General features: G+C 43.8%; 1 protein-coding gene across 2 annotated transcripts in view; it reads right to left on the bottom strand.

Moving 5' to 3' along the window:
* Positions 1-17,536, bottom strand: part of SHROOM3 (shroom family member 3) — a 322,222-nt gene that overhangs the window by 201,686 nt on the left and 103,000 nt on the right. For both annotated transcript variants that reach the window (XM_073805368.1, XM_073805369.1), the window contains exon 3: positions 1,458-1,612. In XM_073805368.1, coding sequence (XP_073661469.1) covers positions 1,458-1,612 — 155 coding nt within the window. The remainder of the gene's footprint in view (positions 1-1,457; positions 1,613-17,536) is intronic.

Raw genomic sequence — 17,536 nt, 5'->3', positions numbered from 1 at the left:
GACTCTGGTGCCTATACTTTGAGCCACTCTGCATCACTGGCCACCAGAGAAGCAAGCCCTGAAGAGAAACCAGACACAGCCCAGCACACTGCGGAGAGTCACTAGAGCCTGGGGATGTGGTGGGACCACACCCACGGCTGTGTTTTTGTGGTTGGGAGGAGCTGCTGTTCCCCTGAGCAAGGGCTCACACCCCTGAGGAGTGAATGCACGCAGGCGCAAGTGGTCCCCTAAGAGACTATATGAGACATGATGAGAAGACCAGCTTACTGTTCACATCTTAAAAACGGCATGGGGCTTCCCTGGTGGCGCAGTGGTTGAGAGTCTGCCTGCCGATGCAGGGGACACGGGTTCGTGCCCCGGTCCGGGAAGATCCCACATGCCGTGCAGCGGCTGGGACCGTGAGCCATGGCTGCTGAGCCTGCGTGTCCGGAGCCTGTGCTCCGCAACGGGAGAGGCCACAACAGTGAGAAGCCCGCGTACCGCAAAACAAAACAAAACAAAACGAAAAAACGGCATGGTTTGGTTAATGACTCCTGAAGTTCCACCAACTTAAACATTCTCGAGTATTATAACATTTATTTGTCATGTGATACAGCCAAAACCTGATTAATGAAGAAATATCCAAACATATGTAAGCCCAGGACCTAGTAGGTCAAAGTAATAACACTCAGGTGGCCTGGTGAAGCTCAACCAGAAGCATCTAGACTCCTTCGTCGCTCTTCCACTCACCAGCCCTGCCACCTTCAGTAACGTACTTAACCTCTTGCGTACAAAGTGAGGATAATGCTAGCTATCTCACCAGGTTCTTGCGCAGGTTCAATGAACATAGTTACCTATGTTAATATAAAACATCTCCAGCAATGCTTGGCTTGTAATAATGATTGAAAAAAATTTTTAACTTCCTTTCCTTTTCCATATGTAATTCCTTCACCACGAGTTGTTTTCCTGGAACTAAGAAGCTTCTTACTCTAAAGCATCATAACCAATCACAAGCCAAACCTTTTCCAGCAGAGGAACCACCACTATCGCGACCAGAAAAACAAAACAAACCAAACCAAAGCGGGAATTCACTTGTTTTGATGACCTACCCCGCAGACCCCCCGGTGGGTGAGGCTAATGGAATGCTCGTAAGGCAGCAAGCCCATGGCTTTCTCCTGTCCCACAGGGAGACGACACCTCATAGAGTCTGACCACATCGGGGATCAGGGTCACGTCTCATCAAGCCCGGAAATGGATAAAGTACAGTGAACCCTGCCAAGCCAGCCCCTGCTGGGAAAGCCAGGGTTTCACAAGACCGTAGCGTCTGAAATATCTTCACAAGCTGCAAGATGGGCAAGGAAAATTGCGCGCGGGCTAGGGGCGGGGGGCGCCATAAGGATCCACGTGGCGAGGTTTAAAGAACAAGCTCTTTAGGGCGGGGGGAGGCGGAGGAGGAACCTGGCGCGCGCCCAGCCTACCTGCGCACCAGCAGCCGCAGGGTCTTGTAGGATCCTTTCACCAGGGAAACGGCCTCCCGCCGCGAGCTGCTCAGCACCACCGCGTTGATGCGCACCACCTCGTCCCCGGCCCGCAGTTTGGAGCTCACCAGGTCCGCTTTGCCCCCTTCTTCGATCTGCTCGGAAAGATGAGGATCCACAGGTGAGTGGCCCGGGGCCCTAGCCTGGACTCCTGCAAAGCCCGCTCCACCGGCTGCAGCCACGCCCTACTCCCATGGCCAACTTCAAGAAGGCAGGGATGGATGGCCTCCTGTCTCCACACCTTCCAGCCCTCAGCCTGCCCACAGAGGGCGCTCGGAAACCTAGGCTGAAGGGATGAAAGAACTCGGTTTCCATCCACAACCACTCACGACCTCCATCCAAAGTCCCTCAAAGCAACTGTTATATTCCTTTAGAAGTTGCGTTCTTCTTACCTCATTTATTTTTTATTGTCTAAAATGCTAACTCATGGGGTAAATAAACGGTGGTACCTCCGGACAATGGAATATTATTCAGCACTAAAAAAGAAATGAACAGTCCATGCAAAGGCATGGAAGAACTTTAAATGCACGTTATTAAGTGAAAGAAGCCAGTCCCCAAAGGCTATATATGGAACGATTCCAACTCTATGACATTCTGGAAAAGGCAAAATTATGGCAACAATAGAAAGATGAGTGGTTAGATAGGTGGGAAGAATTGGCAGAGCACATAGGATGTTTAGGACAGTGACACTATTCTGTGTGATACTATAAGGTTGGATACATGACATCACACCACAGAACATACAACACCAAGCGTAAGCCCTAACATAAGCTATCGACTTTGGGTGATAATGACGTGTCATTGTAGGTTCATCAGTTGTAACAAATACACCACTGTGATGGGGATGTTGGTAATGGGAGAGGCTATGCGAGGCAGTGAGGGGCAGGGGGTATATGGAGACGCTCTCTACTTTCTGCTCTGTTTTGCTGTGAACCTAAAACCACTATAAAAAACAAAGTCTATTGAAAAGTGGAATTCATTCAACAAAGTGATTCAACACTTGCCGTATGCCAGAAATTGTTCCAGGAGCTAAGGCTGTAACAGTGGACAAAACAGACAGAAACCCTTGCTCTTCTGGCGCTTAGGAAGCAAGCACTAAACGTAATTATCAAGTAACTGCTGTGTTATGTTAGAAGTTGGTGAAGTGCTTTGGAAACCAACAGAGCGAAATAATGTTTGATCCCGTGGCGTGTCAATAATGATGAAAGGGAATAAAAAGGGAAAAAATAAAACAAAAACAAAAAGCAAGTAAACAAACCTGACCCGTATTTTTTCTTTTTTCAATAATTACTCTCCAGAATTGCCCCCATGTTCAAAAACCTTCAATAGGTCTCAATATATATAAAATAAACCAAATTCCTATAATAATTTTGTGAATTTGGTCCTCACCAGCTTTTATTTTAGCTAAAACTAATACTTTATTTTTAAGATAATGTTCACTAATTTATTATTAAATCACTATATATTCATTAGTTTATGATAAAGGATGAAAATAATTCAGAAAGTATGTAAAGGGAAAGGGAAAAAGTGAATCTTACCCTGGCTCCATGTTACTCTCTATGTTACTCTCTAAAGGTAACACCTGTTTACAGTGTAGCTTATGAATTTCATATACAGATGGTCCATGTTACTCTCCAAAGGTAACACCTGTTTACAGTGTAGCTTATGAATTTCATATACAGATGGTCCCTGACTTCCTATGGTTCAATTTACGATTTTTCTACTTTACAGTGATGTGCAAGTGATATTCATTCAGTAGAAACTGTACTTTGAACTTCTCCTGGACTAGCGATGTGTAGTCATGATGCTGGGCAAGCTAGCAGCCACAGCTCCCAGTCAGCCACGTGGTCACCAAGGTAGATGACTGATACACTGATAACCATTCTGTAACCTTACAACCATCCTGTTTTCGCTTGCAGTATAGTAGTCGATAAATTACATGAAATATTCAACACTATTATTAAACAGACTTCGTTTTAGATGATTTGACCAACTGTAGGCTAATGTAAGTGTTCTGAGCATGTTTAAGGTGGGCTAAGCTAAGCTAAGTTCAGTAAGTTAGATGTATTAAATGCATTTTCGACTTAACGATATTGTCAACTTACAATGAATTTATTTTGATGTAACCCCATTGTAAGTCAAAGAAGACCTGTATATATATTTTTTTCTTTTTACAGAAACACCACACTATACACACGTCCTCAACTATCTTTTGGCATTTAACAGAGAGGCATTAAACTGAGGTGGTTAAGAGTCTGAGGAGTCAGACAAATAGCCTAAAGGAGGAAGTCCCTTATTCTCTCCAGGCTTCAGACGTCTCCCTTATGAAGCAAGGATAATAACAGCACTGCCTCACAGCGCTGCAGAGAGGATTAATGAGATGAGCCACATGAACTGGCAAACACGGTTCCTGGCTTACGGTAGGATTTCAAAAGTGGTAGCTACGGTTATCAAAAATCATGTATCATGAAGATACTTCCATTTATATCAGATTCTACTCTAACATCTTGGTAGGATTCATTTAGCTCTTCTTTGGCGTTGGTCATTTCCCCCTGCTTTTCTATTCATTCTACTGTCCCTGCCGACCTTCTGTAAATTCACCTTTCCCCCAAACACACCGGGCCCACTCTAACCTCAAGGCCCTACACCAGCAACTCAGATGTCCCTCCACCTGGATTGCTCCCCGCTACCCACAGCACCCAGGGACAACTCTAAGAGCTGCAGTGTACCTTCAGGCTTAAGAGCTGGGGCTCTGGAACCAGACTATCTGGCTCTGTTGCTTCCTAGCTGTGTGACTTTAGCCAGGTTATTTAATCTTACTGTGCCTCAGTTTCCTCTTCTGTATGAGGATAGTACTTACCACAGAGACTTTCATGAGCATCAAGTGAGTTTATGCAAGTAAAGGGCTTAAACAGTGCCCAGCACACAGTGCCCATTCCCTGTCCATAGTCCCACCCCATCCCCAGCTTGGCTGTGAGCTCTGAAGATAGGAACCTAGACTCCATCTTTCCTTACCCCAGAATGCCTCCCCAGAGCTTTGTGCACAGGACCTCCTCGTATTGGTTCACTCATGCAACAAAGATTCACTGAGCATCTACTGTGTGTCAGGTATGGAGCTAAAAGCTGAGGGGGCAATGACGAACACCACAGATACAACAGTCCCGTTTAAATTCCAGTGTGTAGAATTGAACCCCCTCTGTATTGTTTGCTAACGTTTTCAATAAGATGAGAATGAAATGAGACCTAGGAAATGACCAATTTCTTACATAAAAAAGGAAGTCAAGGGCTTCCCTGGTGGCGCAGTGGTTGAGAGTCCGCCTGCCGATGCAGGGGACACGGGTTCGTGCCCCAGTCCGGGAGGATCCCACATGCCACGGAGCGGCTGGGCCCGTGAGCCATGGCCGCTGAGCCTGCACGTCCGGAGCGCGTGCTCCGCAACGGGAGAGGCCACAACAGTGAGAGGCCCGCGTATCGCAAAAAAAAAAAAAAGGAAAAAAAAGGAAGTCAAGAAAAGCTCATTTGTGTAGTTTATATCATGCTCTTCTCATGACTGATTTAATGTGAAAGCAAATGTTACGAGGAAGAAAGGCATAAAGAGTGTCATTGTTCACTGTGCTGATAAACTATTTCCATAACACTTTGTATTTACAGAGTTTCTCATAATCTCTTCACTTTGTACGGAATTTTGAGGCTTGAAGTGCTTATTTTCAACAAGTCAGGAAATTCCCTGGCAGTCCAGTGCTTAGGACTTGGCGCTTTCACTTACGGGGCGCTGGGTTTGATCCCTGGTCGGGGAACTAAGATTCCGCAAGCCACGCAGCGCGGCCGAAAAATAAAAACAATTATTGATAACTAAAACTGAAAAAAGTGGGGGCTGGGATGATTTTTTGGTATGGTATTTATTTACCAACCATCAGCTGGGCACCTGCGCTACAAATTGATTCTCAGATCTCTCCAAACTCTCTCTGATTGATTCATGCTGTCTTCGGGTTTTAATCCCTACCAGAGATGACTTTTAGATATTTCCTCTAACACCAAGCCCTTACCCTATATTTTCAGTTTCTTTTTTCCTCTTCCTCCTTTTTCCTCCAAAGACCCTGGCTCCATCATGAAACTTCTCCTTATCAACCCAGATTGAATCTCTCTCTTTCTCTTCTGAACAATTTCTACCTGCCTGGAGACAAGCCATAGAACTACCTTTGTCATGGGTATTTCTGACCATGCCCTCTCCCCTCTTCTAGGTTTTAAACTCCTAGAGGTCAGAAACTCTTTCATCCCAAATATCTTTTGAGCATCTACCATGTGTCAGGTGCTGTTCTAGGACTGGTGAAATGTCAAGGAAGGGAACAAACTTTATGTTCTCCTTTCTTGGAGTTTACATTCTAGTATGTTCTTAGTATATTTCATACCTTTGTATTAAAATACTTCCACATTCACGGAGGCAGTTCAGAGAACATACAGTGATCCAAACAAGCTGGGTTCTTTCTGTTCTTTGGGTGTTTCAATTCATCCATAAACACAACTGTCCCTGGGAGGCCAGGCGATTTCTAGTGAATCACAGGAGTCCTAGGAGGCCTGTTTGGTGCTAGGATTTACCCAGGGGTTCTACCCAATAGGCCCAAGTGAGCCTGGAATTGAGCCGGTTGGGCACAAAGTATAGACCCCTCATCTAACTCCTTTCAGCTAACCACATTAAGGGCTGCCATATTGGTCTGTGGATTACCTGGGACCCCCATGTTACCCCCTCCTCCTCTGCCGCTGGCCCTTATGCTGCCTTCCTATCTGGAAGCATCAGTGTCAGTGGGTGTTCTACTTGTTGGTAATTCAGATAGTACACCTGGTTGCCAAGAAAATTGAAGCTATTGGCTAAAACAGGGCTGTGAATCACCATAACCTATACTGTTGTCTCCATTTATTATCACAAATGAGAAATTGAGATGCATCTGCTGATGCAGTGGTAACACAATTGATTTCAATCTATTGTGGCTAATTAAATGCATAAATCTTTTGTTTTTTTAAATCTATGAACCAATCAAGATTCATGAATTTCTTTATTATTATTATTTTGGCTGCATTGGGTCTTCGTTGCTGCATGCAGGCTTTCTCTAGTTGCAGCGCGCAGGGGCTACTCTTCGTTGCAATGCATGGGCTTCTCATTGTGGTGGCTTCTCTTGTTGCGGAGCGTAAGCTCTAGGCATGCAGGCTTCAGTAGCTGTGGCACACGGGCTCAGTAGTTGTGGCTCGCGGGCTCCAGAGTGCAGGCTCAGTAATTGTGGCACACGGGCTTAGTTGCTCTGCGGCATGTGGGATCTTCCCGGACCAGGACTCGAACCCGTGTCCCCTGCATTGGCAGGTGGATTCTTAACCACTGCACCATGAGGGAAGCCCTGCTTAAATCTTAAGTTTATGTCGATTATGCACACTGTTTATCTAAAAATCATTATTAGAACTTTTTAAAACAATTCATATTTACAAAAGGTTTAACACTAATTCTCTTGAACGAGTCATCAAAGAGGATTATACCTCTAACCTCAACCTCTGCTGATACTGTCCACCAACAAGACTCATTGAAAAATGAAGCTTATTATTTTAAACCTTTGGACCAATACTTGAGCAGCTAAAGAGGTCACTGGCGTTGTTTGTCCAATTTCACCTGCAGAGAATTTACTCATTCCAAGAATGTGATTGTCCACAGGTTAAATGACTTCAGATAATACACCATGTACACCTGGGTGGGAAATCCCTAAGCTAACAAACTAGGGAGAAGGCGATCATACAGCTGGAAACTAGCACACTTCGTCCCTTCTCAAATCGTAAGTGCATCCACACATGTAAGATTAAATTGATTTTGCTCTTACGACCATGTGAGGGGGTGGTTTTTGAATCCTTTATAGTCTTTCACATTGCGGGACATTTACCACCTAACATAGCACCTGCACATAATTAGTGATTGATAAACATGTGTTGAGCAAATCTGGGGAAGCCGACTTTAAGGAAATACAATACTGGGTGATACATGCCATGATAGAAATGTATTCAAAATATAGGTATAGGCAAAAAATAGGTAAAGGGGAGAGTCGTCTGTCCGTGTCAGCAGCTGGATGAGGCATGTGAAGGGGCAAGGAGTCAGGCCCATCTCCTCCCCTCTCTCTGAACCCTGGTAGCCCAATCTAAATGCGGAAGCACAAAGCTGCCATGGGGACGGGTCCTGTGTTCTGCTTCTCCAGGCTTGTGCCCTCCAAAACCAGATGCCTCGACTCTCTGCCCCCCAGTCCTGTCCTGCATCTTATCACCACAGCAACAGCTGCAGCATCACCGCAGTCAGAAGCACGTCACGGGCAGCAACCTAGCGACCGTGTTGCAACTTCGATTAGATCAGGTCACGCTGTTCCGCATGACCCTCATCTCCACACTCAGAACAGAAACCAAAGTTCTCCCTGTGCACCGCAGACCCTGCTGGATTTGGCCCCTCACCTTTCCACTTCCTTTTGCTCTCCTCCTTGCTTACTCCACACTGGCCCTCGGTCTCCTGGTGGCCTGTGGAGTTTGTCAGGCGCACTCCCGCCTCAAGCAGGCTCTTGTAGCTGCTTTTCCCTCAGGTAATCGCTCGCCCTTCTCCCTCACCTTCTCCAGGTCTTTACACGAACTCAGCTTCTGGAGGAGGCCTTTCCTGACCACCCCTCTAGAATTACAACCTCTTCTCTTCGTTCCCATCTTTCCTTTCTTTCTTTAGCACTTCAATCATGATCTAACTCACTAAACTTTTTACTTACGTGTCTTGTTCATCACCTGTCTCCCCAACAGAATGTCAGCCCCGTGGGGGCAGGGACTTGGGTCTGTTTTGTTCGCTGCTGTGTCCCCAGTGCTCAGGACAGCGGACAGCATGGGGCACAGCACTTGCTCGATATTTATTGTATGAGCGAACGAGTCCTCATCATCATTGCTGTCAGTTGTTGAGTGCCTCTGCGTTTCAGTAACTTTACTGCATCATCTTAAAAGTCACAAAGCCTCCGTAAGATATTATAATCTCCTTTTTCTAAACAGTAAGGCTCAGAGGGGTCAAATGACCTGCTGAGGGTTGCAAAGTCAGTAGAAGAGCAGAGCTGAGGCTGCTAGTCAAAGGCCACGCTCGCCAGCCTGCTACCTTGAGAATCCCCCAGGTCTTTGTCCTGACGTGAACACTTCTTCGCTCGTAGGCCTGATCCTTCACGTGCCCGGGGAAACCTGACACCCAACACGCCTGCCTTCTCACCCTCCTCTTTCAGGGATCCTAAGAAGTCCAGAGCTATTACATGAGCTCACAGGTTCAACAGAATTCACAGCTTACACGTGAGAAACAGTTGGCATTTCAGCGCCACTGGGACAAGGAGAAGACCCGGCCAAGTAAAACTGAACGTGGAATGGTTTCCATTTATAATTCTATCTGGAGCTTTAATTAAAATCAAACTCATCCTGTAGACATCTACCACAGTTGAATTTCACCTGCATTCTAATGTCTGAATTCTTGAGTGATTGCTTTTCCTTTCCTGACTACTTTCATTCCTGGATGATCCCAAGGGAGGAGTATGGGGAGGAAAGGGTAATTCAATAACTCACAGTCAATCCAACGAAACATACAATTTGTTTGCTGTTTTGTGCGATTGGCGATTTGAGGAGAGATACACTCTCCATAACTGCAAAATTATATTAAAGGAATAAGAAAATACAGAAAGAATTTAAAAAAATAAGTAGATAAAGAAATCTATGGGGCTTCCCTGGCAGTCCAGTGGTTAAGACTCCATGCTCCCAATGCAGGGGGCATGGGTTCAATCCCTGGCTGGGGAACTAAGATCCGGCATGCTGTGCGGTGCGGCCTGAAAACAACAACAACAACAAAGAAATCTATTAAAAATCTTTCAAACAAAGCTGTTGGAGAGCTCTTGCTTTTTATTCACTTGGAATTATCGTTATAACCTGGTGGGCATTCTTGGTTTTAAGCTGTACATAAAGTAGGGACAATGAAATAAAGTGAAATTGATAAAAGTTCCTCCAAGGAACTATATCTGGCTCTCGGGTCCTATGAAATGAACAAGCATTTCTTGGACCCCAGAACTAATCGCTGGACTTTAAACAAAGCAGAGAGACATCCCTACGAGTTGCACTGAGTGACATGAGGATACAGGGATGATGCCTCCCTTTCTCATCACCTGCTTCTTGTCTAACCCCAAATCGTTAGGTTTATACTGTTGAAGACTCCTTTTTCAGGTCATAAAATGATGTGTATTGTAGTGGAAGAAAGAACACTGGCTTAAGAGTCAGGAATCCTGTGCCTTAATCCAGACTCTGGCCCTTTTTATCTGTAGGGTCCCGGATGAGTCTCTCATCCATAACATGACCTGTTGGTCATCTATTCCCACTTAAGATGACCAGCAAGGAAAATTCCACAGTTTTATTTTAAATTGGAATACATATACAACAGTTACTATTTAAAATTATATAGTCACTTTCTTTTGCTATTTTCTAAATAGGAGGTATATTATTTCTTTTTTTAAAATAAATTTATTTATTTTATTTATTTACTTTTGGCTGTGTTGGGTCTTTATTGATGCTTGTGGGCTTTCTCTAGTTGTGGTGAGCGGGAGCTACTCTTCCTTGTGGTGCACGGGCTTCTCATTGCAGTGACTTCTCTTGTTGCGGAGCACGGGTTCTAGGCATGCGGGCTTCAGTACTTATAGCACGCGGGCTCAATAATTGTGGCTCGCGGGCCCTAGAGCACAGGCTCAGTAGTTGTGGTGCATGAGCTTAGTTGCTGCGCGGCATGTGGGATCTTCCCGGACCAGGGCTCGAACCCGTGTCCCCTGCATTGGCAGGCGGATTCTTAACCACTGCGCCACCAGGCAAGTCCCAGGAGGTATATTATTTCTTTTCTGAGGCTCATAACCTGGATGGAAAGCCCAAGAACAGAGGTGGAAGCAGTGTGGTGTGTAAAAACTGGGGGCTCGAGAGCCAGACCACGTGGGTAAGAATCTCACTTCCAATACTGAGTGTTCTTGGGCGAGATATGCATCATGTCTGAACATCCATCTCTTTAGCCTCAATACGGGAACGAGAAGACTAACCACACAGAGTTAGTGTGAGGATTACATGAACTAAAACATTGACGTTTCCTTACACATAGCAAGGGCTCCATAAAAGTGTTTCCTGAATTACGGGGTTTTGTGGTTTCATTTAATAAGTTTAATACTTTTCTGACTGTTTCCACCACAAGAATGTGGTGGCAACTGCAGAGACCAAGGGGAAGAAATTTGCTTGCAGGGGAAACAGGATTTACTTAAAGTCAAAGAACAGGAGTTAACTTGATTTATAAGTGAAACAGGAGATAGTCTTTCCTTTGGAGGGAAGATTTTATTTCAGAGAGTGGTCCCAGGGCAGGAAGTTACTCAGTGACACCTAGCCCATCCAAATGAGCTGCAGCCCCTGAGAACCTAGACATGCCCACCATTCTTGATTTACTGCTCACTGGGCAGAAGGATCTGATCTCAAAGGCAGGATAAAAGTCAAGCTTCACCTCAGCCACTCAACAAATCATTATCTTGCAGTTGTGGAGGTCAGAAGTCTCAATCGTGTCTCACTGGGCTAACACCAAGGTGTTATCATAGCTGTGTTCTTTCGGGGGCTTGAGGGACGAATCCATTCTCTTGCCTTTTCTAGCTTTTAAAGGCTGCCTGGTGGCTCGTGGCCTCTTTCCTCTATCTTCCAAAGCCAGAGATGGCCAGTCCCATGCTACCTCGCTCTGACACTGACTCTCCTGCCTCCCTCTTTCCTTTATGAGGACCCTTGTGATTACGTTGGGCCCACCCAGATAACCTAGGAGAATCTCCCCAATCTCAAGGTCAGCTGAATTAGTAACCTTAATTCCACTTGCAATCTTAATTCCCTTTGCCATGAAATATAGTCCTTGGTTTAAGATGTAGACACCTTTGGGTTGGGGGCATTATTCCACCTATCATAACCACTAACTAGCTGTGTGATGGTAGGCAAAGTTATTCCTTTCCTCTAAACCTCAGTTTACTTTCCAGAAAAACAGGGAAGGTGATGATCATAGCACCTACCCCTGGAGATTACTGAGAGAATGAAAGTAAATTATGATAATGAATGAAAAGCTTAGCACAATACCTGACACGGAGTAAGCGATCAATAAGTTAGCCTTTATCTTTATCATCATCATCATCATCATTTACAGGGGGAAGTAGGTAAAGAGGTTATACACACTCAGTCCTCCACTCCTTATTGCATGCAGTAGAATGAGCATCACCATAGAGGCCTGGACCCCTGCCTTTCCCCCAACCTTCCTTTGCCCACCCCTGTTGGGACACTGAAGTAGGGGAAAGCCCAGCAAACACGACTGACAGACAAGGGACCACTGCACTCCAGGTTGAGCCCTTGAGCTCCTGGTGTCTGAGCTCTCTAAGTCAGCTCTCATGTCTTAGAAAGAGACATGTGAGGTTGTTCTAGCCCCACACCAGTTTTTCAGAGTCCCCTGAGTACGTGGAGGAGCGCTGGGGACCCCTAGGCTGTAACATGAGCAAAACTCCCCCGTTCCTGGGGGGGGGGGTGTCTATGTGCTTGTGTGTGCCCACCGTGCAGACCCCTGCCTTCTCAGAAAGTATGCTCCTATTGTCTTCCCTCTCAGTGGAGTCCCTGAGCCCCTTCAGTCATTCTGTGCCAGTGAACTCCACTGAGCTTCAAAAAGGGGAGGGGCCCGGCCTGCAGAGAGAACAAGAGGCCAAGGCTAACTGGACCCCAGCTAGCCCTCTTTCTGCTCCATTCAGATCAAAGACTTGGGCAAGTACTTTCTTTAAATCTACAGGCGTTTATTTATATTTTATTCCATTCCTCAAATAATTTCAGGCATCTTAGTTAGCATGGTTATTCCATGTTCATAAGAAAGATCCTTTCAACTGCCCCATTTGCTTACATTCAAGTTATAGTGTTTCCATTCATTAGACTGATTCTGCTGTATTTATTCATGGAAATATACCATATTATGTATAATATACATATATGTATAGAACATCTATTAAAATGCACATATACAGAGAATATATATATAAACCACTTTTCAAAAATGAAAGGAGAACTTCTTTTCATTAGCCACTTCAATGGAAAGCTAGGATCTTCGGAAAATAAATAAAATCTACAAATCACATGTGTGTTTCATGTATTTCATAAGTATTCAGAGGAAGTTCACTTCTTGTTATCAATAAAATAGGAATGGGAATCACAAGCCAACAAGCATATATACATGGACACACATATGAAACATACATGCTTTATCTCATTTTAGATAACAATTTCCAACTCTTCCTTTATCAAATTTATATCGAACTTTCTGACATACTCAAATGATTAGGCTTTAGTTTCATCTTCTCTTTTTTTTCTACTCGTGGGTCTGGAAGAAATTCTAGTGGTCAAAAACTAAAATCAGGGGCAGCAAGAAGAAAAATGACAGATGTCTAGATGTTTCGAAGCTTTGAGCATCCGCTCCTAAAAAAAATGCCTTAGCTGTCAGATCTCTAGCACTTAGTAAAGAGGCCTTAGTTCTACTGTTCTAGGATGAGTTTCATGGGTGCCTCATGGTTCAGTCTTAGGCCAGATATCCTTCTGCTTCCTAAGGAAAAGTCCCCCTGAGCCAGAGAAAACAGTATGACATTTCTTTTAACCTCATGAACTTTGTTTCTCAAAGATTCCTCTAGGTTTTTAGATTTATGATATTAAGAAAGCTTTAGCAAAACTAAATAAATAAAAAGTAAAAAAAATAAAAAAGAAAGAAAGCTTTAGCTTGCAACAAGCAGAATGGTAGGGTGACAAGGGTGGCTATTCTTTTTTTTTTAATTTTTTTTTTTATTTTTTTTTTAAGGGTGGCTATTCTTATTACGATTATCTTGTCTCTGCAAAAGAATTCTCAGGGGTGGCTGAGCTAGAAGGACACCGGGTAACAAAACTCACACAAGCTCACCTCCTATACAAGATAAGAATAGTATTCTATTAGTCACTGCCGTGAACTACCAACATTTTCAAGCTGCGTGGCACTCCGAGGCCAGACTGATGCCTGAAAAGGAACTAGCCAAAGGATTTCTTCACTCAGGAGTTCTGAACAATGATTTATTTACTTATCTTCCACCAGAGCCATATAGTGATTAAGCCCTGGAACCATACTGCTCGGGTTCAAATCCTGCCCCCAAGCTTGGAAGCTATGAGACCTTCAACAAGTTATTTGACCTCTCTGTGCCTGTCTCCCTGTCTGTGAGATAAGGTTAATAATACCCTTCATAGGATGGTTGTGAGGATTAAGTTAATGCATGTAAAATGTTTAGAATAATGCCATTCAGTAAATACCCAGTAATTGTTAGTTTCTCTCAGTACTTTATATTCTCTTCTGAAAATTAGGAAAACTAATATCTCTTTCACATACCTCACAGGTTATTTTAAAGGTTAGGATTAGAAAAGTTTTTAAAACACTTTGAGACACAGAAGGTAAATTATTAGAGTGCCTCTGCACCAATCAGGAAGTTGGCTCGATAATTTCCACCATCCCTAGAGGAAGGCTTCTGATTAGAAGCCAGACACTAGAACTGCTAAAAGCTGGAAATAAAACAGAAGAAGCAACCTCAGCAGAAAGGCAAAAGAAGGAAAAGAACATCTTCGGTCTACCTACTATCTGTTAGGAGCTTGACATGTGTAATATCGTTTAATTCTCACCAACACTTATGAGGTAGGTATTTTGTTGACAAGAAAACTAAGACCCAGAAGATTAAATAAGCTGCCCAAGGTCACAAAGTTATAAATAGCAGAGCCAAAATCCAAACCCAGATCTGTCCAAAGCCAAAACCCATCACACGTTCGCCCACCCAACTATAAAACAAGCAGCACCCTACCCTTTCAAAAAAATAAAGCTGTCGTTGTGTTCGTGTAACGAAACAACAGAGAAGGCCAATGTGGTATCAGTGATCGAGGAAAGTTACCTACTGATCACTATAGCTCTCCACTTGACTAGTGAGCAACAGATTCTGGGGAAACTCCTTGAAAGGACCCCATCATACAGCAGCTGGAACACTGCAGCCCTCCTAAGAGGTAGCTCTGCCGTGCTTGGCTACATCCACAGAGATGGCCAAATGAATAGATAAAGGCCCAGAAAAAGTATAAATATGTGTTGTGTGAATGAATAAATGAATGAAGGAAAAGTACAATTGTCCCTTAACACTTAAGGATATTTTGTCCTTTACAAATACCCAAATTCCAGTACAGTCTTTCTAACCCCACCACAGCCAACCCCAGATTTGAACTGCCTGCCACCAGATTCCCACCTGCTATGATGCTTCCTTGTTGCCGTCATCTGCAAACCCTCAGGTCCCTCCTCCTCATTCCCTGAAGATCTTTAGCCCTGGCTCACTGTCAGCCTCTCACCAACATTATTCCTACCAGAACACACGATGCCCATAACCTCAGACGATCCTCTGTCCTCCTTAACTCCCTCCTCCAAGCCATCGTGGCTACTGGCTTCCACGGTCAGACCCTAGCTGTGTCATTACCTATATGCAAACCCTCCATAATCCCAACTTCAAGCACCCCACTCTCTGACCACCTCCTCCTATCTCTTTTTTTTTGTAACAGCTTTATTGACATGTAATTCATATACTGTAAAATACAGTCTTTTAAAGTGATCAATTCAATGTAGTGTATTCAAAGAGTTGTACAACCATTACCACAATCAACTTTAGAATATTTTAATCACGTCCCCCTCAAAAACACTAAACCTATTATCCTTCACCACCACCACCCCCAATTCCCCAATTCTCCCATTGATCCCAGTCTAGGCCACCACCAATCTACTTGGTGTCTCTATTTATTTGTGTATTTTGAATATTTCATATCATACAGTACATGGTCTTTTGTGCCTAGCTCCTTTCACTTAGCATGTTTTCAGGATTTATCCAAATTGTAGCAGAATGAAGTATCAGAACTTCATTCCTTTTTATTGCCAAATAATACTCTGTTTTATTTATCTATTCACCAGTTGATAGACATTTGGGTTATTTCCACTTTAGGGCTCTTATGAATAATGCTGCAATAAACATTTGTGTAAAACTTTTTATGTGATGTATGCATTCATTTCTCTTGGGTCTGTGCCTAGGAGTGGAATTGCTGGGTCATATGGTAACCTACGTTTAACATTTTGAGGAACTGCCAGACTGTTTTCCAAAGTCACTGCACTATTTTATAATCCCATCAGCTGTGAATGAGGGTTCCAATTTTTCTACATCCTCCTCAACACTTATTGTTTGTTTCTGTTATTACAGACATCCTGGTGGGTATGAAATGATATCTCGTGTGGTTTCGATTTGCATTCTCTCTCCTCTCTTTTCAGTTCATTTGTTCTAATACTCTGACTCCAACAGTTTTCTTGATTCCATTCATTGTTCCTATGGCTCTTTCACTGTTTTTCACCCATTTCAAGGAAGTGCTCACTTCCTTCCTTATCCATCTTAATGTCCGTGGACTATCATTATAATCAGTTATTTTCATAAACTATCAACTTTTTTGCTCTTCTCTTTCTTCCTCATACTCACCTGGCAAAACCCCAGACTTGGTTGAATCAAGCTCCCCATCTATGCCACACTTTTATCTGCACAGTTGAAAGTAGCTGGTCTCAGTTTAAACCCATGACCTTCAACCTCAAGTCAGCCCTTAATGCTACCTGGCAATTCTAAATCCATTCACTGGACAATCCCCAAAGCCATACTTTCTTCCACTCCCCTGGGCAATTTCATAGCTTAGTCAGCTTCAACCCTTCACCACCATCCTGACACTGACTTTGCTTCCTATTTGGCCAAGAAAAGGGACGTAATCAGAAGACAATGCCCCAAACTCATACCACCACATGGACTTCTCTATTTACTTTATCATCTTTTCTGTTGCTAGGGCTGGACCAGCTATAGCGATGGTCCCTTTTGTGCCCAAGATCACCTCCTTTATCACCTACTCATAAGCTCTATTCCAACCATTGTCCCCTCTCAGGCGTTAACACATTTTCCCACTCTACTGGATTATTCTCATCACTGAAAAACATTCTATTATTTCTCCCATGTTAAAAAAAAAAAGCAATCTTCCAATGCTACATCTTCCTCCAGCTATATTCCCTTTTCTCTCTATAGCCTGCATCTCATCTGAACTTCAGGCTCATATTTTTTTTTTAATAATTAATTTTTATTGGAGCATAGTTGCTTTACAATGTTGTGTTAGTTTCTGCTGTACAGCAAAGTGAATCAGCTCTCTGTATACATATATCCCCTCTTTTTTTTGGATTTCCTTCCCTTTAGGATACCACAGAGCACTGAGTAGAGTTCCCTGAGCTATACAGTAGGTTCTCATTAGTTATCTATTTTATACATAGTATCAATAGTGTATATAGGTCAATCCCAATCTCCCAGTTCATCCCACCACCACCACTTTCCCCCCTTGGTATCCACACGTTTGTTCTCTACATCCGTGACTCTATTTATGTTTTACGGGCTCATATATTTAATTGCCCGCTGTTGGATATTTATTTGGCATCTCAAATGTCACAAAGGCTAAAATTAAACTCCTGGTGTCCCCCCGAACCTCTTTATGGCAAATAGCATCACTATCTTCCAATTTCTCAGACCAAACACCTCAAGAAGTCCAGGCCTTACACAGTCCTACAACCTGCCCCTCTGTATCTCCTCGACCTTTCTTTTATCATGCTCCCTTGGGGTTACTCTACTTCAGCCACCCTGGTTTTGCTGAGATTCCCTGAACTGTCCAAGAACACATCTACTACATGGTCTCAGCCCTTGATTCAAAGTCTCGATGCAGAGACCAGGCAGCCACACGGTTTGCTCCCTCCCCTCCTTCAGGTCTCCTGCATGTTTCAGAAGTTTAGCAAAGCTTAAACTGATTCTGATTTTCCAAATCAGAAAATTGCTGGGGCAGGGTTAGGGGAGGTTGGAATAAAAGAA

The sequence above is a fragment of the Tursiops truncatus genome, chromosome 5, assembly GCF_011762595.2.
Source record: "Tursiops truncatus isolate mTurTru1 chromosome 5, mTurTru1.mat.Y, whole genome shotgun sequence".
NCBI lineage: Eukaryota > Metazoa > Chordata > Mammalia > Artiodactyla > Delphinidae > Tursiops > Tursiops truncatus.
The sequence above is the reverse complement of the archived record's forward strand: the minus strand, read 5'-3'. Positions and strand labels throughout refer to the sequence as shown.